Below are 26290 nucleotides of genomic sequence, written 5' to 3'. Positions count from 1 at the left end.
TGATCAGGTTCTTTTTCAACTCTTTCCTCTTTTGAAGTAATATGTCGCCCTCCACCATCTTGGTCTTCCTCTACTCTTTCTGGAGGCTATTCTTCTGCCTCTCCTTGACTGATTCTATTTCCTTTAAGTTTCCAAGCCTCATATCCTACTCTTAGGATATAACATGGATTCAATAACCACTTCTAAATTCACATCTCTAAAAGGAACTTCTCCAGCCCAGGTGTCTATCCTCATTCTGTACCCTGTGTCTGTGTTTTCTCGTTAAACATCTTCATCCGTACATCTTGCCATTATCTTAAATACATCCAAAATCTTGATTATCTATTTCTCCCAAAACACACCCTATTCCCAGCCTCCCTAGTTGTTGTTGTTAGTTGCCGTTGAGTTGGCTCTAACTCATGGCTTCCCCACGGACAACAGAATGCAACGTTGCCTGGTCCTGTGCCATCCTGATGATCGTAGGTATGCTTAAGTCCATTGCTGTGGCCATTGTGAATTTTGAGTGCCTTCCAACCTAGGGGGGCTCATCTTCCAGCACTATATTGGACAGTATCCTGCTGTGATTTGTAGAGTTTTCAATGACTAATTTTTGGAAGCACATCACCAGGCATTTCTTCTTAGTTTGTCTTAGTCTGGAACCTTCGCTGATACCTGTCCACCATGGTGACACTGCTGGTATTTGAAATATTGGTGGCATAGCTTCCAGCATTGTAGCAACATGTGAGCCACCATAGTATGACAAACTAACAGATAGGTTGTGGACTTCCCTAGTACCACTACCCAAAAAAGTTAGATTTCATTCTTGATGTGTCCTTTTTATCTAATTTCTCCTGTTAAATGAAATCTATAAATCCTCTCCAGTCTTTCTTACTTCGTACTGTTTTTAGAATCTATGTCTTCCTTTCCTTCCTGCTGCGCCAGCATGGTTCAGACTCTCATCCCTGCACACACAGGCTACTGCAACCATCTTGTCCCTGTTTCCCCTCCCTTCTGTATTTCTGCCTCTACTTCAATACATCCACTGCCCAGTGAATTTTCTTAAATTGCCACTTTTTATACATCATCCCCTTAATGAAAAAAAAAATTCCCTTTTGCCAGAATAATATATTTAAACTTTTTGTGTTAGCATCCAAAATTCTCTTCTCTCCATGTCTTTCCTTAAATGTTCTTCTGCTACCCTCAGCTCAAGCCAAACTTATTATTCCTAGGAAATAGGAGTAATGAGATTGCTCACACACTCCCTTCATTGGAATGCCTTGACCTCTTTTCAATATTGTCTTCCTTCAAGCAGAGAGCTCAACTCTTAGTAACACTCCCATGGACTTGCACATCTTTATTAATCAACATGGTTGTGTATTATTCTCATTCTCATATGCAAACCCATGATTGGGACAAGTATTGTAATCTTAATTTTATAGACCGTCAATTTACAGCTCTAAATCAAACATGTAAGGGTGAGTCTTCTGGGTTACCCATTGAACCGCTACTTTCCATGTCCAAGTTGAGGCGCATTCTCAGTTTCACCATTAGACATTTTCCTTGATGGCTCATTTTATTTTTCAGATCCAACAGTGTTCCTACAGACATCACTTGTGACCTCATTGTAGGATGTGATGGAGCCTACTCAACTGTCAGAAGCCACCTCATGAAGAAACCTCGCTTTGATTACAGTCAGCAGTACATTCCTCATGGTTACATGGAGTTGACTATACCACCTAGGAATGGAGATGTAAGTCATTTCCTTCTCATTTCCTTACTGGAGGCTGTCCTCCTCCCCATACCAATATAGAAGCACATTTTCGTGCAGTGCTTCTCAGAAGCATGTCTTGATCAGTTTTGAGGTTTGCCACAAATGTTTTGCAATTAATGATAAATTGGATGTAGTTACTTACTCCCTTAACTTTGGATATGTTTTCTTGAGTGGGAAAGAAAGCAGAGGAGCTACAACTACCCTACTGGAAACTCCCAGGGGATATGTCTTACATAAGAATGGCATTTGTCCTGGGAGGAAAAAACAGGTTGGAAATCAATTCTCCACCATACTGTCAACCAAAGTTCTTATAATCATGATTAAATCAAATCATTATTAAATCTACTAACAAGTGAATAGCAATTTGTTGCGAAAGTCAACAAACTGTCAACAAATGTTTTTCTCATTTCCTGGTTCCCACTGTTTAACCATATGTGACCTAAGGCAAATACGTGTCATGCATATCCTTACATTTTCCATAAGCAAATAGACGTAGGAACTTATGAAGAAAAAGTAAAATACCAACAGAAGTAATAAAGATCTTGGCTTAACATTAAGGATAAGTAAACAATATTAGTTAAATAATCAATTTGCATATAAACCATCCATTTTTAAGGTACTGATTCAGTCTGTAGTATATGAAATTCAGGAAACCCTGGTGGAGTAGTGGTTAAGTGCTACGGCTGCTAACCATAGCAGTTTGAATCTGACAGGTGCTCCTTGGAAACTCTATCGGGCAGTTCTACTCTGTCCTATAGGGCTGTTGAGTTGGAACCAACTTGACGGCAGTGGGTTTTTTATATGAAATTCAGATATCTATAAAATAGCTAGTCAATGTAGGATATTAATGTTATATACTAACAAATATATGAACCAGTCAAATCCACGTTTTCACATTTCATTTTTTTCTTTTCCTTCTTCCCAATCAAAACATATTTACTAATTTTTCAATGTTTATTTTACTGTTTTCAAGTTCTCACAGCCCAGGATCTGATAATTCTGGATTACAGCATAGTAGGGTTCTGTTGAAGGGGGTAGTGGTGTTTCAGCTGTAGAATGCTCACATTTCATACGAGAGACCCAGGTTTGATTCCTGGGCAACACACCTCATGAGCACCAGGCTTTTTGTTCCGTTGTGCATGGATGCACCATTGTTGCAAGTAATATCAACAGGGTTCTGTGGAAAAATCATCCCAGACTTCTGTGGAATCATGCCTGCTAAAGAGGATTTTAGATGTCTATTTATTTCCTAGGTATTCACAAAGAACAGAATTTTTTTTTTTTTTAATATTTAAAGAAACACTGTTTTGACATAGCAGTGTGATCCAGACAGGGGAGCATTTTGACATGGCCCCAAAACAATCTGTGAAACTTTCTCTTTTGAAAAATTTTTTCCCTATTTCTTTCTTTTCTTCCTTCCTTCTTTCCTTCCTTCCTTCCTTCCTTCCTTCCTTCCTTCCTTCCTTCCTTCCTTCCTTCCTTCCTTCCTTCCTTCCTTCCTTCCTTCCTTCCTTCCTTCCTTCCTTCCTTCCTTCCTTCCTTCCTTCCTTCCTTCCTTCCTTCCTTCCTTCCTTCCTTCCTTCCTTCCTTCCTTCCATCCATCCTTCCTTCCTTCTTTCCTCCCTCCCTCCCTCCCTCTCTCCCTTTCTTTTAACGTAATACATACAACAGATATTTTTACTCTACTTCTGATGGTTGGAATGAGGGAAAGAGATTGAATGAGTGCCAGGATTAAGGTGAATATCTGAGGGGAGGATGGGATGGGTGTTGTTGGGGATTGGGTGCAGGACTCATCTTAAAGCTGCTTTTGCACAGGAAGCAAACTATTTTTGCTGAGATTTTATGTTTAGAGGGACTTGTAGTGGGGGGACTAGTAGAGACGATGCCAGGCCTAGCCTTGCAATGCTATTTATTAGACAAGGGTATCTATTGAGAGCATCACCTGGCAATACAGAAGCTGAAAATTTAAAGGTCTGTTCTCCTAGGTCATGAAATATGTGTAAACATCCAAGTGTTCTTGCATCCTATCTCCTGTGTCAAAATGACATATAAACCGCCATCTATACAAATGAGAAAGAGTGGAGGTATCTAATAACTTCCAAATGGTTTTTGATCAGCAGCTTCAACATTTACTGCTGCAGCAGACGATAAGCCAAATTGATTTCAGGTGTCATTTCTTCTTCCTTTTAGAGTTTAACAAGGTTGTGGAAGCAGTCAGAAGATAGTAAGGGGGAAAAGCAAGGATATTTGCCTTCTCCAGGCTGTTCTCCTCACAACCTCACTAAGACATTAAGTTCATGCCTCCTCCACTTTGCTCAGCAAGTCCCCCCCACCCCCAGCCCACTGCCCTTCCCGTCTTATCTAATCTATGTAAATCTTTCGTTTTAGTCCCTCCAGCCCCACAAAGTCCTCACCTCCCAGCTTTTATTTAGTGAACAAATAATCACTCCAGGGCAGTGGGTTTGCTTTGGTTTGGTTGATCTGTCAAACAATCAATGCTTACTCAGGCTATTACTGCATTGAAAGAAGTCCACTATTTATGTTGTAGGAAACAAATGATAAGAAGCTTGTTTGTGAAACGTTTGCTTGGCTCATGAAATTTAAGCTTAAGACCTTCTTGTCAAGTTCTGATAAGTTTCTAAGTAAAGCAAAATATAAAATAAAATTACGTACATATGCACACATACCTGTATACACACATACATACATATATGTTAATATACCATATAGCTATTTATTTCTCCGGTTGGTCTTTCTTTCTTTTTTTCCCCTGCATGGATATGTGTGTGTGTGGATATCTATATGTCTGTACATATACATGTGTATATATACACATATACATATAAAAGCTCAGCTGCTAACCAAAAGGTTGGCAGTTCAAATCCACCAGCCACTCCTTGGAAATCCTATGGGACAGTTCTACTCTGTCCTATAGGGTCGCTATGAGCCGGAACCGACTCGATGGTAATGAGTTTGAGTTTTTGGTATATATAAAAACCTAACCCATTTATATATGTATGAACAGTTGCCATGGAGTTGACTTCGACTCATGGAGACCACATGTGTGTCAGAATACAGCTGCGTTCCATAGGGTTGTCAGTGGCTGATTTTTCAGAAGTAGGCTTCCAGGCCTTTCTTCCAAGGTGCCTATGGGTAAACTCAAACTGCCACCCTTTTGGTTAGTAGCCAAGCTCTTTAGCCATTTGCACCACCCAGGGATATATAGAGATGTAGATAAAAACATGAGAGGAAGAGAGAGAGAATCACCTTATAGCATGTTCTCAAATCTTGAATTATATCTGATATCAAAAACTCACCTGAGGTTGAGTTTATAATTGTAGAACACAAAGTATTTTCTCAGACAACTTTGACTTTATATAGCAATAGGTGTGCATACGATACTGATTTAAAGTGCCGTGGAAGCAATTATAAAGTAAGCAGGGTCAGTTTTATAGATGTGCTACATTAATATGCTAATAAAAATAGGTATAAATATACAGTTTTTTTTTCCTCTGCAGCATGCCATGGAACCTAATTACCTGCATATTTGGCCTAGAAACACCTTTATGATGATTGCGCTTCCTAACACGGTAGTATTAATCTTGCGTCTATAATTAATGTTTTCCTTTACTTTTGTGCTTAGTATGGGTATATACTAACTAACCCCTTCATTGTTTAATTGGCTAAAAATGTGGGATCACTGAGGGAAAAAAAAGAAAAAAAACAGAAGGGATCCCAGTGATTTACTTTGGAAAAGAGATTTAACGTACACGAAATAATAAAGGAAGCTTATGTGTGGTGGTGCCTGACTCTGTCTTCTCCACTGAAGACGGTGTGGATGGACATGGCCCCCAAATAAAGCCATTTCAGTTATATATTAGGAAGTCTGTTTAGTATTTAGGGTCTGTGGGACACTGGAATATACATTATCAAAAAGGAGTCTGGCTTTTCTTTCATTAGACCCTACAGACTTTGTTACTATATCATATAGCTATTTATTTCTCTAGTTGGTCTTTTTTTTTTTTTCCTCCTGCTATCTGTCCCTGGGGCCTAAACCAAAAAAAGGAAACCCATTGCTGTCAAGTTGATTCCAACTCATAGCAACCCTGTAGGACAGAGTAGAACTGCCCCATAGGATTTGCAAGGAGCAGCGGTGGATTCCAGCTACCAACCTTTTGGTTAGCAACCATAGTTCTTAACCGCTGCACTACCAGGGCCCCCCTGGGGCATACCTTAAGAGCAAAAAGAAAAGAGGAGAAATTGAATCAACCTACTTATTAGTTATCTAAGAAATATAGTATCTACTTGGGGAAAATGGCTGATGTCTACCAGTATCAGTCACCATGGAGTCAATTCTGACTTGTGGCAATGTCGTGTGTGTCAGAATAGAACTACTGCACAGGTTTTTCAGTGGCTGATTTTTCAGAGATAGATTGCTAGGCCTTTCTTATGAGGTGCCTCTGGGTGGATTCAAACCTCCAACCTTTCCTTAGCAGCCAAAGGCATTAACTCTTAGCACTACCCAGGGATTCCTGGCTGGAGTCTACAGTTTAGTCTTACAGGAAGCCAGGGAATGTCCTTTGGTACTTGGTAGGCTCTTGCTTTGGGTATGGGGGAAGAAAGTGGGGATGCCTTTCCCATCTGTCTGGACAGTCCTTCCAGGTGCTTTTGGTCACAACAAGAAACAGTGCTATCTAGGCATCAATCTTGAGTGCCTGCATTACCCCACCCGCCATTCCCTCTCTCACTGTTCCGTTTCTCCTTGCAGAACAAATCTTTCACGTGTACTTTGTTCATGCCATTTGAAGAGTTTGAAAAACTTCTAACCGGTAGTGACGTCCTGGGTTTCTTCCAGAAGTACTTTCCGGACTCCATCCCTCTAATTGGAGAGTAAGTGGCAAGATGTGCAGCTGTGCCTTTGGCTCCACGGGTGTGAGTTAATCAAAATTCAAAGGAAGGTTATGCAACTTATTTGTTTTAGTTAAATGTGACCAGTCATGCAAAGGCCTGGATATTGGAGTCAGAAGTCTAAAGGAATGTTGTGCTGTGAACAGGAATTCCAAAAAACCCCGAAGTCATGGCCAGCTTCCCTGGGAAAGACGAACCAACCATACGGCTAGGATTTTACGTATCCTGTGCAGGATTGTCAGGCCTCTCAGGGCGCAGCGCGCCACAGGCCTGGTAGTGCTTCCTTCTGTTGTTGTTAGGTGCTATCGAGTTGGTTCTGACTAATAGCGATCCTATGTACAATAGGCCAAAACGCTGTCCAGTCCTGCACCATCCTCACAATCCTTGTTATGCTTGAGTCCATTGTTGCAGCCACTGTGTCGATACATCTCTTTGAGGGTCTTCCTCTTTTTTGCTGACCCTCCACTGCTTTACCAAGCATGATGTCCTTTTCCAGGGACTGGTCCCTCCTGATAACATGTCCAAAGTATGTAAGACAAAGTCTTGCCATCCTTACCTCTAAGGGCCATTCTGGCTGTAGTTCTTCCAAGAGAGATTTGTTCATTCTTTTGGCAGTCCTTGGTATATTCAGTATTCTTAGCCAACACCACAGTTCAAAGGTGTCAATTCTTTCCTCTTCCTTATTCACTGTCCAGCTTTCACATGCATATGTGGCAATTGAAAGCACCATGGCTTGGGTCAGGCGCACCTCAGTCCTTAAAGTGGCATCCTGCTTTTTAACACTTTAAAGAGGTCTTTTGCAACAGATTTTCCAAAAGCAATACGTCCTATGACTTCTTGACTGTTGCTTCCATGGGCATTGATTGTGAATCCAAGTAAAATGAAATCCTGACAACTTCAATCTCTTCTCTGTTTATCATGATGTTGTTTATTGGCCCAGTTGTGAAGATTTTTGTTTTCTTTATGTTGAGGTGTAATCCATACTGAAAGCTGTTATCCTTGATCGTCGTCAGTAACTGCTTCATATATATATATGTATGTATAGTTTATGTATATTATATATATACACACACATAATCCTGCGGTAATCAATAAACCTGTAAGAATCAAGCATTCACCACCCATTTTAACATCTTTACCTTCTGCTCGTTTTCCTTTAAAGGCAAGCCCTGATACAAGATTTCTTCCTGTTGCCGGCTCAGCCCATGATATCCGTAAAATGTTCTCCTTTTCACTTAAAATCACGCTGTGTGCTGATGGGAGACGCAGCTCATGCCATAGTGCCCTTTTTTGGGCAAGGAATGAACGCAGTGAGTTCTTTACCTTGAAATCTTTTTTGGGTCACTTGCAACTAAAATGTCTTAGATAAAATATGTCTGAAGTTATCCTGACATAATCTTTGGGAAGACAATCAATTCAACAATCAGACCAGCTGTATGCTAGACTGATCACAGACTTGGATTACTTGATCCAGTAATTCAATGTGGAAAAAAGCAGGAAGCATAATACAGCGTTCTGTTCCACAGAAATGCGTGCTTGAAATCTGGAGAGGGACTATCAACCATTCAAGACTTAATTTTTTTCAAATAAATATTTTTCTAGAGAGTATGCTTATGTAATGTCAGCCTCAAAGGAAAAAGAATTTCCAAGTATCTGAGTTTTTTTTTGGTCACTTTTTCTTTCAAAAGGAAAGAAACACAATTAACAGGACAAAATAAAACTATGAGATATATTCGATGTTAATTATTACTACCTTCGTGAGAGTTTTTCTATTCTCAATATAAAAAAAATCGGAAAAGAAATGGTGTTCAAATATGGAACATTAGTTTTAGGAAACCCTAAAATAAGTGTCTGCTGTGTGTGTGTGTGTGTGTGTGTGTGTGTGTGTGTGTGTGGTGAGGGGGAGGAATAGCTTTATAAACGTTAGTCACATATTGTTGTTTTAGTGACTAGCATATATTCCAAGTATAAACAGCTTGCGAATCTAATTAATTCTATTTTCCACAAGAGTGGTTAACATTTTCTGTTTTATAAAAACTTAGCACATTAATTAGAGTATAATGGCTAAGCATTCAGGCTTATCCTGACTTTTTAAACTGCCCGGGTTCAAACTCTGGATTTATTGGGATTTACTACAATATATTCTTGCACAGTTATCTTTGCTTCCCTATCTGTCTAACTGGGATTTTGACAAGACCCATCTCATAGGCATTCTGAGTAAGTGACTTAATTTAAATAAAGACGTTAAAACAATTCTCAGCCCTATATCTATCACTTTTCTCTAAATTCCTACAGTGTTAATAGTCTACGTAATTTATTTAACGAGTAAAATCATTATTTGCTTCAGGTGTTATAATTGATATGAAATATTATTTTATTTTATTTACTTTTTACATACTTTTCATAGGTCCCTAGGTGGCACAAATGTTTTGCACTCAACTGCTAACCTAAAGGTCGGCGGTGTGAACCCACCCAGCAGTACCATGGAAGACAGGCCTGGTGACCTGCTTCCGTTAAGATTACAGCCAAGAAAACCCTATGGAGCAGTTCTACTCTGTAACACAACGACAACAACAATATACTTTTACATTGTCTCTAAAAGTATAGTTTGAATTTTTGAAAAGTAAGAAGCGCAGCTTTTGATTTTCTCTTTCCCTGATGTATGTAACAGAGGTGCTTACTAATTTTTGTGGACTTCTTAAGAGTAGAAATTCACTTTGCTCTTGGGTTATAATAACTAAGTTTATGTGGGAGTTCTATTTTATCATTAAATGACTTTAAATGTGAATCCTGAAAACCTGAGTAATTTAATGTAATTCTAAAACTCATGGTAGAGCAACATAATTATTCTTGCCTTTTGAAAAAGTAATAAAAGCCTTCAAAATTGCAACAATAATTTAAAATTTTGGTCAAGTTTCAAATTGTTGTAATCAGTATATATATGAGCCTGACAAAAACCATCAATCACGGAATTGGTGGTCTTTTACAACCAAAATTCAATACCACGTGTGACAACTAAACTGTTGTGTTTAGAATAAATATCCTATGAGTTATACTCACTAATAGAGGGTCTGTTCAAAATTAAGAAATTTTTGTTAGGTCCCGTTTATTTTGTCCCATTTTTTCTTATTTCAGGGCTTTGAAGACTGCTTGGTATTTGACGAGTTAATGGATAAATTCAGTAATGACCTTAGTAAGTAAAACTTTTCAGTTGGAGGTGAACTAGCCCTGATAATTAATTGTGGACCTATTTCTGATCCCCAGCAGTCCCAAATCTATGATACATATTCCCTGTTCAGGTCTAGAGATTTCATGATTTATAGCCTATGCCACTGTAGCCTATATCAGACAACAAGCACTCAGAGAGGGAAACATAGCTTCTTTTAAGATTGGTACACAGAGGTCTATGCAATGATCCACACAAAGAGAAAAGATCGGAGCAGCACACTGGCACCGTTCTCTCCCTTTCAGCCTCAGTAGCACCCCCTTGCCTGCACCGCCTGCAGCATGTCCTCGGAAACACTCTTACAAGCTCCAGCACTTTCTTGCTCTTTAATGTATCAAAACTTATATCTGATACTTCCATTTACCTTTTGATTAAAATTGATTCAGCCAATATATTAGTTTTACAGATATTGAAGTTACAAGTTTTTGTATTTAATTCTGAAGTTAAATGTACACAGAATGCAATAATAATAAACCAAAGCCGTTGCTGTTGAGTTGATTCCAACTCAAAGCGACTGTATAGGACAGAGTAGAACTGCCCCATAGGGTTTCCAAGGAGCAGCTGGTGGATTCGAACTGCTGACCTTCTGGTTACCAGTCAAGCTCTTAACCACTGTACCACTAGGGCTCTTAATATTATTTTAAAAAAAAAACAACCAAACCCATTGCCATCGAGTCAATTCTGACTCATTGCAACCCTATAGGACAGAGTAGAACTGCACCATAGAGTTTCCAAGGAGCTGTGGATTCAAACTACCAACCTTTCGGTTAACAGCCGTAGCACTTAACCGCTATGCCACTAGGGTTTCCTAATATTATAATATATGATATTAATATTAAATATGTACATAGTATTTACATATTTTATGTATATATAAGTATATACATAATGCAACGTACGTAGTATATAAAATATATACATATGTGTACCTGTAAAAGAAATTGTAAACAACCTGAGAACTGGGTAAACTGTCCTTGACTCCCAGCATCACGTGCTTCAAAGACTACCTCTAAATTTCAACTTGTTTAGGGTAAGGGATAGGCTGGAGCACTGACTTTAAACCTATACCCAGTTTCCAGTCTTGACTTGCTAGTTTATTAGCTCTGTGATCTTGAGCAAATCACTTCATCTTTCTAATGTCTCAGGTTTGGGTTTCTTTTTTTTAATCTATCAAGTGGGAATAATAATGCCTACTTCAGAGAGTTCACAGAATAATAGGGGAGCTGATGGGTAAGCTAATAAGGTGTCTTAGGTGCAATGAAACAAGTGTGCATGGGATACCAGGATACACAAAAACAGGGTAGCAAATTCTGAGTGACTCAGGGTCATTTGCAAACATTTATAGGAGCTGCTTTCCATCTGTGAAATAAGGAATATAATGATGTTACCAATCGACAAACACATAGCTTATTGGTTTTGTTGTATTATTTGATCACAACAGGAAATGTTCTATGTGTGTTGCTCAGTATTCGTAGATTGTTGATCATGCAGCACCGGTACGCATAGATGTCAAAATTTAGAGAGAACGTTGGAAGAGAGTAAATCATTTAATTTGACTTGAGTAAAGCCCAGTGCATTTTTATAGGCTACTTTGGAAAAGAAGATGCATTATTTAACTTGGTTTCTAGGTATATGTCTTCCTGAATTCTCAAGATTTAGGATTCCAGATGACCATGCGATTTCAGACCTGTCCATGTACAATTACATAGAGGTGAGTGAGAAGATTTGGCTGTGAGAAGATTTGGCTCCAGTAACAAACGTTCTTTCCTTTAGTTTTTCTTTGCTCCAGCCCCGTTTCATGCATGCTGCATAAGAATAGGTACAGCCGAGCGCGCGCACACACACACACACCCACACACACACACAGCACTCCTCAGACTTGGGCGGATTGCAAATATGTAGTCAGTGACAGTAACCTACACACGTATCTCTACCTACATTTCAGGGACATCTAGAAGAGAACCAAGAGGACAAAACGTCTTTCGTTTCAATTTCTGATAATTCAGAGGCTCAAAGCTTAGACATTCAGTAGAGTTAGTAATACGCTATTTAAAGAAAATATAACTCTGAAATGTGTTAACACATCTGAGAAATCTAAAACATGTTAAATGAGCTTTCCACTCTTAACATTATAAGGTACATAGTTAGAGCAACATTAAATACCTGTTGGAAACTTAGGTACTGAAAAAAGATATAGAACACCAAAGAAATTCATAGTCAGAAAGATGAATACTTTGAAGAAAAATATATTAAGCACGTTTTGGATCAGGCACGTAAAAGGGTCACAATACATGGTTGGAAACCCTGGTGGCGTAGTGGTTAAGTGCTACAGCTGCTAACCAAAGGGTCGGCAGTTTGAATCCACCAGGTGCTCCTTGGAAACTCTATAGGGCAGTTCTACTCTGTCCTATAGGGTCACTATGAGTCGGAATCAACTTGATGGCACTGGGTTTGTTTTCGCTCTTTTTTTTTTTAAATACATGGTTGTGGTAGTAGTTTCAAAGTAATCACGTGAAAAATTTGCCAGGTAAATTAAAGGAAGACAGTGACTAGCTGCCTTCCATCTCTCCTGAAGACAGAAAGAAATATGGTGGACTTCACCTGGAGCAGAATTGTATCCTATGTGGTGAAGGAAGTTCGACTATAAGACACTGAACTTTTATTGATGTATCTGGCCTGTGTCTTTAAAAACAGGACAGCTACAACGCAATGTTTGTCCTGAACATGAAGTAAGTGAAGACAGACATAGCTTTAAGCAGTTGTCTTGCTGCCTTAAATAATACCCCCATCCAACCAGGAAGCAACAGAAGTTTCTCAAATCTTCGGGCTCATATATTACCTGAAGATCTGGTTGAATAAACCCTTTGCTGGAAGAGAGTTCCCGTACTGATCACTCAGCAAAATAACCTTCCCAACAAGTTTTGTGTGGTTGTACATTTTCAAGGCAATGTTCTATAGTATTGACAAAGGAACTGGGAATGACGGTTATGGAAATAAGAATTTATTTGACTAGCTTGTGCCCAGGATGGTGATGAATAGAAATGAAGAATAACAAGCTGCAGTAAAGGGAAAAAGGTACTTTGTTTGAGGTCTTCTTTAAGACTCTGGCCTTGTTGCAGATGCGAGCACACGTCAATTCAAGGTGGTTCATCTTCCAAAAGAACATAGAGCGATGTCTTCACGCTATTTTGCCATCTACCTTTATCCCTCTCTATACAATGGTAAGGCCTGGCTTTAAGACTTTTCTTCACTTTAATCCTCCATTTAGCCATTAAAAAATACACAAAAATACTTTTTAAACTTCCCTACAGGTCACTTTTTCCAGAATAAGATACCATGAAGCAGTGGTGAGGTGGCATTGGCAAAAAAAGGTTGGAACGGATTGCTTTTCCTCTTCTAATCTGGGGTGTTGGAGCATCATAAGAACTACGGTTATGTCGATTTTAGGCAAATACAGAAATGATACGACACACACTAGATGTTTGCCTTCCAAATAAAAAATGCCTGTGGTACGCAGAGGGCGGGGTGCCCGATGAACAAAGTTACAAAGATGCAGGGAGGTGGGAGGAAAAATGAGACAATAAACCAATGCTAATATTCTAAACATTTTACTTTATCTTGGAAATGTGAACCATTCCGGGCTTTGGCTTGATGCAACATTCTCATGGGTTTAATTTGTGGAATTGGACAGAATGAATCACTTAGAGAACACAATCAAATTTCAGTGTAACGCTATGCCACGCTCATTTTGGGCAGCTGACCCAAAGATGTCACTCTAGGGCATTCAGGCACCTGATTTTACACTTTGGAAATTTTACAAATCCATTTATTCAACCAATAGTTTTATTTAGTGCACAGGCAATCAGCTAGGCTTGGTAATGAACAAGACCCAGTTCCTACCCAACGTACATAGCTCTGGGACTAGCGGGGGGACGGTCTATTGCTGTGGAAGGGGATAAAGGGCCCCTGAGGGAGAACGGGTGGGGGCCAGCACAGGCAGGGGCTGAAGGAACGCCAGCACCGTGGCCAGCGTGGGCACTGCGTGTGCTTCCGTGGAGCTGCAACGCAGCGCCTCAGGGTGAGAATGGAGAGCGAGGTAAGCAGGGCCTCACAGGTCCTGAATGTCACCTTGTGAGAAATAGGGAAAGCGCGAAGGACGGCAACAGACACAGGTTTGGATTTCACAAAGACTACTTTGCAGTGTGGAGGATGAGTTGGAAGGAGTCAATTTATTCTTACAGAGATGAAAGCAATAGAGTCTCTGTCCTCAGGTGGTCACAGGCGATTAGAAGGCAGGACAATAAGTGCCTTGATAGCAATGGGCCAGGATGGTGGGGCGCACTGAGCAGAGACCAGAACGAGCCTCGCTGGAGCTGTGCTGACGAAGGCTCCTGGTGGTGAACACTCGGTGTCCAAAGTCTTCTGCTGCGTGCGTCTCCGCGTCACAGATGTCACTGAGTCCACCAAGTTCTGCTTATGTTGACACATGCCGTGTCCGAGAAGTGACTAAGCTGTTTGTGGCTTCCGCACAGTACTCTCCCGAGACAGAGCTCACAACTCTTTGTCTGAGGTTTTTTTTTAAATCAGTGCACAAAAGCTGACTGCTAAGCCTTCCTTACACAGAACACAGACTTGTGCTTTTCTTGAGCGGGAAGGGAGGAGGAACAGTCCAAGTTCGTCCTTTTCAGCCACCGCAGGACATGGAATGAAATTTCTATCCCAGGCTAAAACCAAAGAGGCAACTGTATAATCCTTAGAAATTTCAGGAAACCCTGGTGGCATAGAGGTTAAGAGCTAAGGCTGTTAACCAAAAAGGTCAGCAGTTCAAATCCTCCAGGCTTGCCTTGAAAACTCTATGGGGGCAGTTCTACTGTCCTATAGGGTCACTATGAGTTGGAACTGACGGGACAGCAAGAGGCTTTTTTTTTTTTTTTTTGGTTTAGTAATTTAAGAATGAAGTCTATTTCAAGATTTTAATCTCTCAACAATTGAAATGAGAGTTCTTGCTGTCTTTACAGGTAATAAACAAAGGACTCTTTTTCTGTGGAACACTGATAGCCATCGGTAGTACCTACCTACTTACACGTTACATATTACTTCGACCTCTGGACTATTTGAGAAGACCGTGGAACTGGATCACGTACTTCCAGAATACAGGGCATGTTTCACCGCAAACTCCATGGAGCCACTAGAACAAAATCCCAGTTTTATCCGCAGATGACATAAAAGTTTTGAGGTGGCAAATGCTTGATTTCCCTGTAGCGGCAACTTAGGGTTAAAAGTGTGTTTCCATCATCGTATTTAATTCCCTAATGGAAGTTTAAATTAAAGATTAATTAATTAAAGATTGCAATTAAATTCAATTTAGCTTCTGTGTTGACTGCAATTATTTGAAAAAAAAATTAGCACTTTTTGTAAGCTACAACGCACAGCTTCACGGTAGTACTACTGGGCGGCGGGGGGGGGTCGTAGTAAATATGACTTTCACTTCGAAAAAAAGGAAGGCCCCAAAGGCCTCAGAAGACACTGATCAGTACTTTTTCTTTAGAGGGGGTGGTAAAAGTCACAAGAAGGTTGACTCAATATCTGAGACTAAGCATCACATCTTGCCTAACACGCTAATTGCACTTTTCACCCAACGGGTGCAATTTATCTAACCACAGTGCTCAAATTCACTTGAAAAAACTGGAAGTGAAAATGGGAACTTATGAGGAAATTCCAGAGAGTTATAAAACGAATCTATTTCCCAGTCTTCAAATTCCAGTATTACCTTCTGAAAAAAAAAAAAAGAAAAAGGCTGCTACTACCATACAAAGTGAAGGATAGGAAAGCATTCTATTCCTACCGTAAATCTCTACATGTTCAACAGAGTTGAAAGGAAATGAGAGACAGCTTTCTTAGAAATGTGAAGTCATATTTTACTCCATTTCATATGCTCAGAAGCAATTTGCTAATTTATTCTGTAACTACGTGCTGTGGCAGAACCCAGCAAAAATTTGATTATTACAAGCACATTTAGTGAAAAACTTTTTCTTTGGTTCTTCCTTCTTCGGTAGGCTGACCTAGTCATTGAGAAATCCTGCAAAATTGATTAATTGTGAAGATGCAACACTAGTAAGACAGTTATCTAAGAAATAAAAATTAGGCAAAAAGTAAATAAATGATTGTATTTCTTTTGTATATTGTCAAAAAAAAAAATCCTTGTGTTCTAACAATCTATGTTAAGTGTAAACAGTGACCTGTGGAAAACGATCTCTGTGATAACACTGGCCATTAATTATCCAGTGGATTGACTGACGAATAATAAAGATTAAAACATTGTATGACTATAGCTCTACACTTACTTCATCACCCTCCAAAAGTAGATTCGTTTTTGCTTGTGTGTTTGTTTTACTTAGAACCTCTATTATAAATTTGGGATTCTGTGTCCATGGCAAAATCGGGGTAAATTATTAAAAGGAGAGGCTAATTTTAGCACACTCCTGTTGGAAATGAAATGGATGGAGATACTTACCTGCCATCAACACCATCTTCACTATGTACATCCTCTGTGAATGTGTAATTAACTATATTCCATGATTATCTTGAAATTTGTGATCCTATTTGCTTTGCTGTGATGATTCTTAATTCCTAGGGCTTGCTCAGCAACATGTTGGTCTGAAGTGCCTCTCCAACATCCTATGCATGTAGCAACAGTCTTTGTATCAGATAGTTATAGGATTGATTTTCTTTTTCTAGAAATATCACCTTGGTAAATTTGATTGGGTCAACATATGCTATGACACTGAATAGGACCCAACACTACAGAAAAACCAAGATTGTCTAGGTATTTTGCACATTTGTGTAAAACAAAGATATTTTTACAGCTGAGGTTTTTGAGAAAAATGTATTATATGCCTTGGAAAATACAGTCATTTAAAAATATATTTGAAATAAAAATGTCTAACATGCTGGATGATGGTGCCAGATGCCATGTTGTGCTTAAAGTGTTTTTGTTTTTGTTCTTCATTATATAAAGCACCCATTGAATTAAACACATATTTGTCCTGCTCAATTGCTTTCTTGGGCAGAGAGCATATGGGTAATTCAGCTTTCCTGCTGGGCCACAAAAGTTCTGTTGATATCACATAGAATGGAGATTCCAGAACAGTCCTTATAATTATAATGGAAGTCTAAAAGTAGTGTCTGATTTAAGACCCCTATTTTTTTGTTGTTGTTGTTGTTAACATTATTTATTCCTATAAAGGACGAATCTGGATTACATCAGCTTTGGACCCATTGGTTTTGTCAATGTTGTTGACGGATAACGACTCATCACTGGTAATGATAAAAATGATGGAAGAAGAGTTAAAAGTCACTTTCTTCTTTGGCCTGTCCCCATCTTTCTGTGACATCACAATAGGTCTGATCTGCATTTCACTCCCAACCACTGGCAGGTCTTTAGCAGGCCGCTGGCATCTCAGCAGGCGGAAACATAGCAGCTGCAAAAGGGATCTTCGAAACTGGGCAAAGAAAATCAAGTTGAATATTAAGCAGAGTTTGGTCCTTAGCCTGGATTAACGTTCAAGGAAATTAGTCTAGTGACTGAGTTGTTCTTTTAGCAGATGTGGTTGAGGGTTAGGTGGCAGTGTTTCCATCTACCTAAGTAACCCTGAGGTTTTATGTCTTGTTCATATTAATAATTCTTAATAGCTAGCTCACATTAAAAAAAAAAAAAAAAAAAACCAGTGCCATTGAGTTGATTCCAACTCATAGCGACCCTATAGGACAGAGTAGAACTGGCCCATAGAGTTTCCAAGGAGCGCCTGGCAGATTCGAACTGCCGACCCTTGGTTAGGGGCCATAGCGTTTAACCACTATTCCACCAGGGTTTCCGTTCATATTAATAATTCATAATAGCTAGATCACATAGGCCTATTTTAATACCGTATCATCTCCATAGACTCAAGTGCCATGCTTCTTCTATGAGGGCAACTAGATCTGTTTCTTTAGGGGGGCTGGAACATGAATTCATTCCACAAATATTCAGTGAACACCTACTAGGTGACAGCCACTGTCCTAGGATCCGGGGAAACTGTGAAGAGCAGAGACAGAATGGGTTCTCCCTGCAGAGTTCAAGGTCTGGTGTACTCATTAATGCTGTTCCTTTGATTAGATAAAGATTCCCCCCCTCCTTTTTTTTTTTTTTTATCAAGATTGCTAATTAGTTGGGAGGAAAGTACTGCAGCAGAAAGTGCTAATGTTCACCAGTACCCACGATTCTCCTCTTCATTCTCGGGACAACACTGAACCATATTTCTCAGCCCCCTTTCCGGGTCTCCTCCCTGCCCTTTCCCTTCTACAAGGACCTTAGAGGTCAAGGACCTTAGAAGATAGTAGCATCACAAAATGGGAAAAAAGCCTTGATTCCTAAATGACTGTATGGAACAGCTCCCACCTCCACCAGATGCATAGGACGGACTGTGGACAGGGGAGGATTGACCAATAAGCACAGTACACACTGGCTTATGGTAAGCACGGTACGCAGGTGCTAAATGTTTTTTACTCCTAATCTATAAGAAAGAACAAAGAGGGAGACTTAGCACTGGATGTTTTATGGTTAATACATAAGTGCCCTCTTCTTCCAAACTCTTGAGCATTTGAACTCAGAGTTGTTATTATTGCTTGTTATTATTTGTTACCATTTGCCTTCTAAAATTCCAGTGGAGCAATTAACCATTATTTATAACTTTTAAATACGCTGATCCTTAAACTTTATAACTTAGAGGCTTAGCTTCATATTAACTGTATTGAGGACTCTCATAGCCATGACTGACAACCATCAAGACAAAACCTTTGTACTTCAGAAAGAAATAATAAGATTCTCAATAGATCTGGAGGAAATTTCTTGAGCCAAATTGGTTTTGGCTAGACGTTGGCCATGGCATATGATTAGTAACTGAAGAAATTGCCAACAGTACCTATAACCCAAAACGATGAATTGTAAGTGTGGGCTCTTAATGTACAAGGAAACCAGGCTTAAATTTTGGCTCCAGCAGTTCCTAGATCAGGCAAGTTATTTAACTTCTTCAAACCTATTTCAAACCCATTAATAAAATAAGGAATAGTAGTAGTACCTCTTTCATGAAACTTTGTAAAGATAATGGTGTAACCTGTATAATATAGCAAGCACTTAAAAATATTAAATATGGAGTTATTATCATTACTAGACACATAAATATTTGTTAATGAATTAAACATTAATTTTAATAGAGTTCTTCTGGTCATGTGAATCCCAATTGGTAGATCTTAAAATTATTTTTATTTTCTTTGGAAATATCCTACATTTCTTCCTGAAGTCTTTCCTTTCCTATAAAATTCTTGATTTTTGCTGCTATCATTGAAATGGCTCTAAATAACCTCTATAGAAGTATTTCCCAACCCCACTCCCGGGATCCCGATGAGTGAAAACAATCACTTAATTATTCAGCTTACCTTTCTGATCATGAAGGTATAAATAACTGGATTATATACAGTGCTTGATTTAGCAAAGAGATACGAAACAATTGATATTGTTGGAGTGACCAGGTGTCCATAACCATTAACCACCAAGAAACAGATGACGATATAAGGCATCCAACAGATCAAGAAGGTGAATATCATAAAAAGACACATTTTGGCCAGTTTCTTTTCATGTCTTAAAATTTTGATCACTTGAATTGTCTGGAGATCTTCAACACAACGAAGCTGCAGAAATAAGAGAAAAAGAAGAGGCTAAAAACAAAAGAATCATTTTCTTTTATTGCTTTTAAGAGACATTCAGACACCACTCTTGATCTTGCCTTAACGGAAAGAGGACTGAGCAGGACCTTGGGGTGGGGGTGCCTGCTGATCCAGGACCTGCAGCTGGGCTCTGCCTTTACCCCTCTGGACCCAAATCTCTTCATCTCTAACTTACTAGGGTTGAACTACACAGCCTCTTAGATTGTAGAATGGCTTCTAAAGTTTTGCTAATTTACTTAGTAAGAATAAAATGAATTCTTTTCCCTAGATCTTCAACTAGCTGAAAAGACAGCCTGAAAGAGTCATGATAAAACAATTTCTCCTTAATCCTTGGAAGAAATGCTATTACCCAGAGCACAATTCTCAGCTCTCAAACTAGGCAGCAGACCCCTGTGATAGTCACGAGCCTTGCAAGGTTCAGCCTACATCCGGTCTTGATGGGAACTTAATACCTGAATGAATTCTTGCTGGAAATGACTGCGTTTTCCAACTCTTTGCTAATGACCACTAAGTGGGATTTGATGAGGAATTTCTTTGTTATTAGTTCCACCAGCGAGCCAGCAGCAGAGGAGAAATCAAAAAAAAAAAAACCCCAAACCCAGTGCTGTCAAGCTGATTCCAACTCATAGCAACCCTATAGGATAGAGTAGAACTGCCCCATAGAGTTTCCAAGGAGCGCCTGGTGGATTAAAATCGCTGACCCTTTGATTAGCAGCCGTAGCACTTAACCACTACCCCACTAGGGTTTCCTGGCAAAGGAGAGCACTTGGTAAAACTTGAGTAGCCCTGTTTCTCTGAAATCTACTCCTAGCGTGCCCCCATTCAAGAGACTGAGGATTAGTGTCCAGTACGGTCCATAAAGCTCTTTGGGTTATCTCAGATAAAAGATGTTTTAGAAGTTACTCCCTGTTATTACTATAAGCATGTTATTAAGTTGAAGGCAATAATATTCCTGGTCACCAAAAGCAAGTTCTTTACACAAAAGTGGTGATTTCTGAACATCATAAGAAGCTTTACTAATTATGCTACAAAATATAAATGCTTTATACATTGATACAAAAAGGTATTTGACATGCCATTGATACCTAGTATTGATATTTTTAAACTGGGAAATTTGGTGCATTTCAATGAACCCCAAATGTGCCTTCTGCTTCTAGGGTTACCATAAAAATTAAGAAAAAAAAATTGAAGAATAATTCCAAAGAATAATTAGAGCATGTGCTTATAGTATTTATAAATATATTTCAATTGATATTTCTAAATTGTTGGTATCATCTAAAATTATATTTGAGAAACTATATTCTTATTAAGATAATGTATTCATATTGACAATGAATAGAAGGAAACACAAAAAAACAAGAGGATTGTTTTGGGGAATGTTTATTTGGGTGGTGATGTTAAATTCTGGCACTATTATTTTCTGTATGTGTGCAATCCTATTTTAAAAGAAACTATTTTATTTACTCTATTTTCAGAACAGTATTTTTTCATTGTTGTTTTTGTTCTCTCTAATTTTTTTAAAGTTTATAGGAAGGTCATGAGGATCTAGGGAAAATAAATCATTTTATTCATACTAAGTAAAAGCTCAGGATTTGAAATCAGGAGGCCTGGGTTCGTACCCCAGACTTGCCACTTTCACTCCCAATGTGATGTTGGGCAAGTCGGTTACCTTCTCTAAGGGTAAATATTAAAAGAGATTAAAACAAATAACCTATTAGAGTCAACAGAACCTGGGCCCCAGTTCTATACATATGACTTTGTGGGATTGTTTCCAAGATTAAAGATTTTTTTTCTCTCTTCTTAAAGATTTGTTTATATTAGAAACTATATTTAAAACAAACATGCATATTATTTTTATGATACTATAGAATATTTGGAATCATGATTTTTGACTTCTCTGAGTTTTGATTAATCAGTAATAGAACCCAAGATGAGTTACCTGCCCTGCAACCTCCTGTTATTTAGGGCCCAACAGTTTTATCCGTATCATTTTCTGGGCAAGTCAGTCCCCATCCTTAACAACACCGTTTATCCAAGCAGAGCTTTCATTTATTATCTTGGAATTGCATGCATGCTAAAGAAGTTAATTGAAGAAATGTTGGTTTATACTTCCTAGTGCCTCTTTGGTATAAGGAGAAGACCCTAACTAATGTTTCAGGTTATTTGGGTTTGTGTATATGAAGTATCCATAATTATTTTTAATTTGTTTATCTTTTGACACTTTTGTTTCATCACTCTCTATTTCTCCATTCTGCTCATTCAATGTTTTCCAGATAAAGAGCTCTATTTCATGTATCCATGTATCACCCCCTTTATTCAATCACCTGAGGAGGTTTTTTTTTTTTTTTTTTTTTCAAAATGACTATAGAAGCAAGACCACAGGTACAATCAAATCTGTCCTAAAGGTGAACCACTGAAGATAAAGTCTCTAGAATTTCCTCTAGAGGTAATTTACGCCTGTATAAATGGAGGATTCGTTGTCTTTATTGATCCACGCATCTGTAGATTTTCAAAGAATTTATTTTGAGTTCTCACTCTCAAGTGAGTAGCAAGTCATTTCCCTCAATATCCTTAGCTGGATAAGGCTGCTGAGGGAAACGCCTTGCACTGAATTCTGTGTTGAGGTGATACCAGCTACCAGCTGCTATTGAATTGATTCCAACTCATGATGACTTCACGTGTGTCAAAGTAGAACTATGCTACAAAGCATTTTTCAATGGCTGATCTTTTGGCAGTAGATCTCTGGGCCTTTCTTCCAAGACACCTCTCGGTGAACTTGAACTTACAGTTTTTTTGTTGTTGTTGTTAGCAGCCAAGCATGTTAACCGTTTGTACCACCCAGGGACTGTTGAGGTAAGAGTGGTGTCTAAAGTCGAATATCTTCATACTTTTACTACACACCTGCATCTTCCCCTTGCTTTGCCCTCTGCCTGTAACTCATTCAAAATACAGTCACTGAGCACCTACTGTATGCGGTACTGCTCTAGCTTTAGGTGAAAAGACAAATAAGACTTAGTCTTTGCTCTTGAGGAATTCACTATTTGCTGAGAGAGACAGGCGGCACAAGAACAGATTGCTTTGATAGGTGATATGGGCCGTGAAACGGGTGACCAGGGAGGGAAATGGGAGCACACTGAATGGGCCATCAATTCAGAGGGTGAGTGAAATGAGAACATCCTGATCTCAGCCTTCTGGGGTGAGTAGGAGTTAGCCAAGTGAAGAGGAGAGAAAAAATATTTCAGGAAAGGGAAGTATGCTAAGACAAAGAGGCAAATGAATGTGTGTCCAACTTTAAAAGAATAAGAAATGTTGCATTGGCTGGAGCTTGAAGTGGCCAGAGGAGGGGAGTGTCAAGATATTAGGCTGCACAGGCAGACAGGTGATAGGCACAAAGGAACTTACAGCCATGCTCAGGAATTCATTTAAAATATATATATTTTTTTAATTTTTAAATTTATTGTTTTGGTGGAGACTTTACACAGCATCAGGGATTCATTTTTAATCATGAAGTATTTTAAGCTGGGAAGTGATATGAGAAAATTTATATTTGAGAGCAATTCCCCTGGTGGCAGTGTGGAGAGAAGGGATTAGAGGAAAGCAGCAGTAAAGGAAGAACAACCCAGGTCCTCTTGAATTAAATCTGTGGCAGTGGGATAGGGAAAAGATTTGTTGGAAAAAAATATTTAAGAGATGGAATAGGTAAGACTGGATAACTGGTTGGGTCTAGGGAGATTAGGAATAGTCAAAGATTACGCCCTGATTTCTGACTCAGGTAGTTGGAATGATGACCATTCACTGAGAAAGAAAATGGAGAAGTAGTAGATTTGGGAAGAGGAGTGAATGGGGCATGAGGGAACAGTGAATGAATGATTCACCTATACTTAATGTTGAGTTTGATGTGTCTGAGAACCATTCCAGTATAGGTAGGTATTCAATAAGCAGTTGACTAAGAGAACCTGGTAGAGATCAGAAGAAAGACCTGGAACGCAAATAGAGATTTCAAAGTCATTTCAAAGTCACCAAGCTATTGTTAAAAGGAGAAATCCTGGCAGTATATGAGTTCATCCAAGGCAAGTATGTACCACGAGATAAGAGCTAAGCATAGAATGCTGAGAACAATGAAGAGAAGTTTTTGAAGGAGACTAAGAAATTAGGACCAGAGAGTCAACAATAAAGACAGGTGAGAATGGGGTCCTAGAAACGATGGAAGAAGTTACAAGAAAGTGGAAGCAGTTACTAGTATCAAATGCTGCCAAAGGAAGTAAGGAAGGAAAGAAGGAAGGAAGGGAAGGATGGGAAGGAGGAATGCAGGGAGGGAGGGAGGAAGGAAGGAAAGAAAGGAGAGGAAGGAAGGAGGAAAGAAAAGGAAGGAAGGAGGAAAGAAAAGGAAGGAAGGAAGGAGGAAAGAAAAGGAAGGAAGGAAGGAAAATGTGTCCATTGGACCTAATAATTAGGAGATCATCAGTTATGTTAATGAGGGTTGTTTTCAGTGAAAACTGCTGAAGGAAGGTGATGCCAATTTGCAATGGACTGAGGAATAAATGCTAGGTGACTTTATTAAACTACAAATTTATTTAGGGCAGAGGCTATACCTTATCTATTGTTTCTCTAGGGTTTAGCAAGTAATTGGTGCATTTTAGGTGCTCAATAAATATTGGTTAAATGAATGCTTATTGGAAGAGAATGTGGCACCAAAAAACACAAATGGTTCTTTGAGTTAGCAGTGATGAGAAAGAGAGAAATAAACTGATAGCTATAGGGAGCTGAGAGTAATTTTCACTTTTGTACTAAATCAAGTCCCTGGGTGGCGCAAATGCTAAAGTGTTCAACTGCTAACTGAAAGGCTGGAGGTTTGAGTCCTCTAAAGGTACCTTGGAAGAAAGGCCTGGAAATCTACTTGTGAAAAAAAAAGAGTCATTAAAAACGCTACGGAGCACGGTTCTGCTCTGACACTCGTGTGGTCATCACAACTTGACAGCAACTTGTACCAGTGGTGGTTGTTATATGCTAAAGGGAAAGAGTCAGTAGAGATTAAAAATAAAAGCAAAAGAGAAAATTATTACTTGAAAGAGATCCCTGAGGCAGGGAATGGGGTAGGGGAGACAACAAGAATAGAGGATCACCTTGGTCCTGGAAGACCTCTCCAGTGACCCCGTAACAGAAGAGGGGGTCAAAGAATAAGCGTGAATATACAGGTTTGAATAAAAGGAAGTAGGGAGTTGAGGAACTTCTTAAAGATGGCTTTATTTTGTCCAATAATTAAGAAGTAAGCTTGTTTGATAAGAATGAGGAAGGCTAGGAGGGCAAGAGATTAAAATAAGAATTGAAGACATGAACAGCTATTGTACAGACAGAGTGAGTCATCTAGGGATCCAAAGACTGCTAGACAGCACAGTCAGGACATCAGAGTATGGACACTGGGAATCTGATGTGATTTTTCTTCAGCTCCTCTTTGCAGTTTGACTACAAGCATGGAGAAGACAGATAGTTGGACTGATCCAGAGATATTTTTAACCAAATGGGTTGCATAAAGAAACTGGAAATTGAGGGAAATCGGGTCATGATTTGAAGTGATGCATGTGGCTAGCTCAGTAAAGGAAGAGACAAAATCTAAAGGGCTTGGACAGAGTGAGCAAGAGACTAGGAGGTTTGGATGAAAGAAGAGAACAGATAGAGTAGGACGAAGTAGTGAGAAGAAAAATAGGTAAGGCTGAAGTTAGAGACTGGGATATGGAGCGTGTCCTACACTCTGTTCATTATTTCAAACACCTTTTCTGCTAGCACCCAACATGAAGACTGTTTGTGGTCAAATCTTGTCATATATGACTCTAAAGTTATTTCTAGACTAAATATCTGTGTCATTCTCTAGTGGTGGGTTTATGTGACAGTTGTTTGAATAAAATAAAATTATGTGAAATGTGGAATTCCCTTTGTTAGAATTCATAAATTCTAAGTATGCTGGATAATGGCTTTTTTTTATTAATTTTGTCTGTCTACAATCCCTTTCCTTCCTTGTTTAGGTTTAGAGAGTGATGTAGAAAGAGTAAATGGTACTCAGAGGCAAAGTAATAAGTTTGTGCATGAAAATAAACAAATAGTAAAACTAGAGTGTGTTCATGCACTCAGCATTCAACAAATCTAAAGAGAGTAACTCGGTGCAAAGTTGAATGAAAAAATTATCTAACAGGCATGTTTGTGATGCTCCCATTATTAGAAGTCCCGGATATACATTTTCCCTTTGCACCCTCTTCACTACACAACTTACATGGAGATTCTCTTTTCTGGGTGAAACCAATTTCCTGTGGTTTTGTCCAAAGTTGAGTCTATGAGCCAGACCTACACAATCTGAGTGACCCACTGTTACTGTTCAGAGAGGGACACAAAGAATATGAGATTTGTCTCTGAAGTGAATGTGATTCTCGTAAGTACAGTTTCCACCGAAGTGGTCCTTGCAAATCTTAGGATCTAGAAGTTCAAGGAATTGAAACCAGCAAGACATAGCAGAATCTTTGTTCATGTATCAGCTCTTTCAAGGCTCTGAAAATTCAGGAAGGGTTAAACACATACTGCAGGCAAACTCTCTAAATTTGCATGTAGCTCAGATGCTAAAAAATGAAGATTAAGAAATCAAATGAATTTGTTTT

The 26290-nt window shown here is 39.0% G+C and overlaps 2 protein-coding genes across 2 annotated transcripts in view; one reads left to right on the top strand and one right to left on the bottom strand.

Moving 5' to 3' along the window:
• The window catches only part of KMO (kynurenine 3-monooxygenase), a 55909-nt gene extending 40680 nt beyond the window's left edge, over positions 1-15229 (top strand). Inside the window, 10 exon segments of the mRNA XM_049868497.1 lie at positions 1564-1729; positions 5269-5340; positions 6519-6640; positions 7821-7968; positions 9794-9851; positions 11513-11595; positions 13004-13105; positions 13196-13255; positions 14903-15040; positions 15043-15229. Coding sequence (XP_049724454.1) covers positions 1564-1729; positions 5269-5340; positions 6519-6640; positions 7821-7968; positions 9794-9851; positions 11513-11595; positions 13004-13105; positions 13196-13255; positions 14903-15040; positions 15043-15105 — 1012 coding nt within the window. The 3' untranslated portion in view covers positions 15106-15229.
• A 1353-nt stretch (positions 15230-16582) lies between these two features.
• The window catches only part of OPN3 (opsin 3), a 41066-nt gene continuing 31358 nt past the window's right edge, over positions 16583-26290 (bottom strand). Inside the window, exons 3-4 of the mRNA XM_049868228.1 lie at positions 19359-19610; positions 16583-17386 (exon numbers count right to left, since the gene is read on the bottom strand). Of these exons, the coding sequence (XP_049724185.1) occupies positions 17123-17386; positions 19359-19610 (516 nt within the window). The 3' untranslated portion in view covers positions 16583-17122. The remainder of the gene's footprint in view (positions 17387-19358; positions 19611-26290) is intronic.

This window comes from Elephas maximus, chromosome 24 (genome assembly GCF_024166365.1).
Source record: "Elephas maximus indicus isolate mEleMax1 chromosome 24, mEleMax1 primary haplotype, whole genome shotgun sequence".
NCBI lineage: Eukaryota > Metazoa > Chordata > Mammalia > Proboscidea > Elephantidae > Elephas > Elephas maximus.
This window is presented reverse-complemented; position numbering and strand designations above follow the sequence as displayed.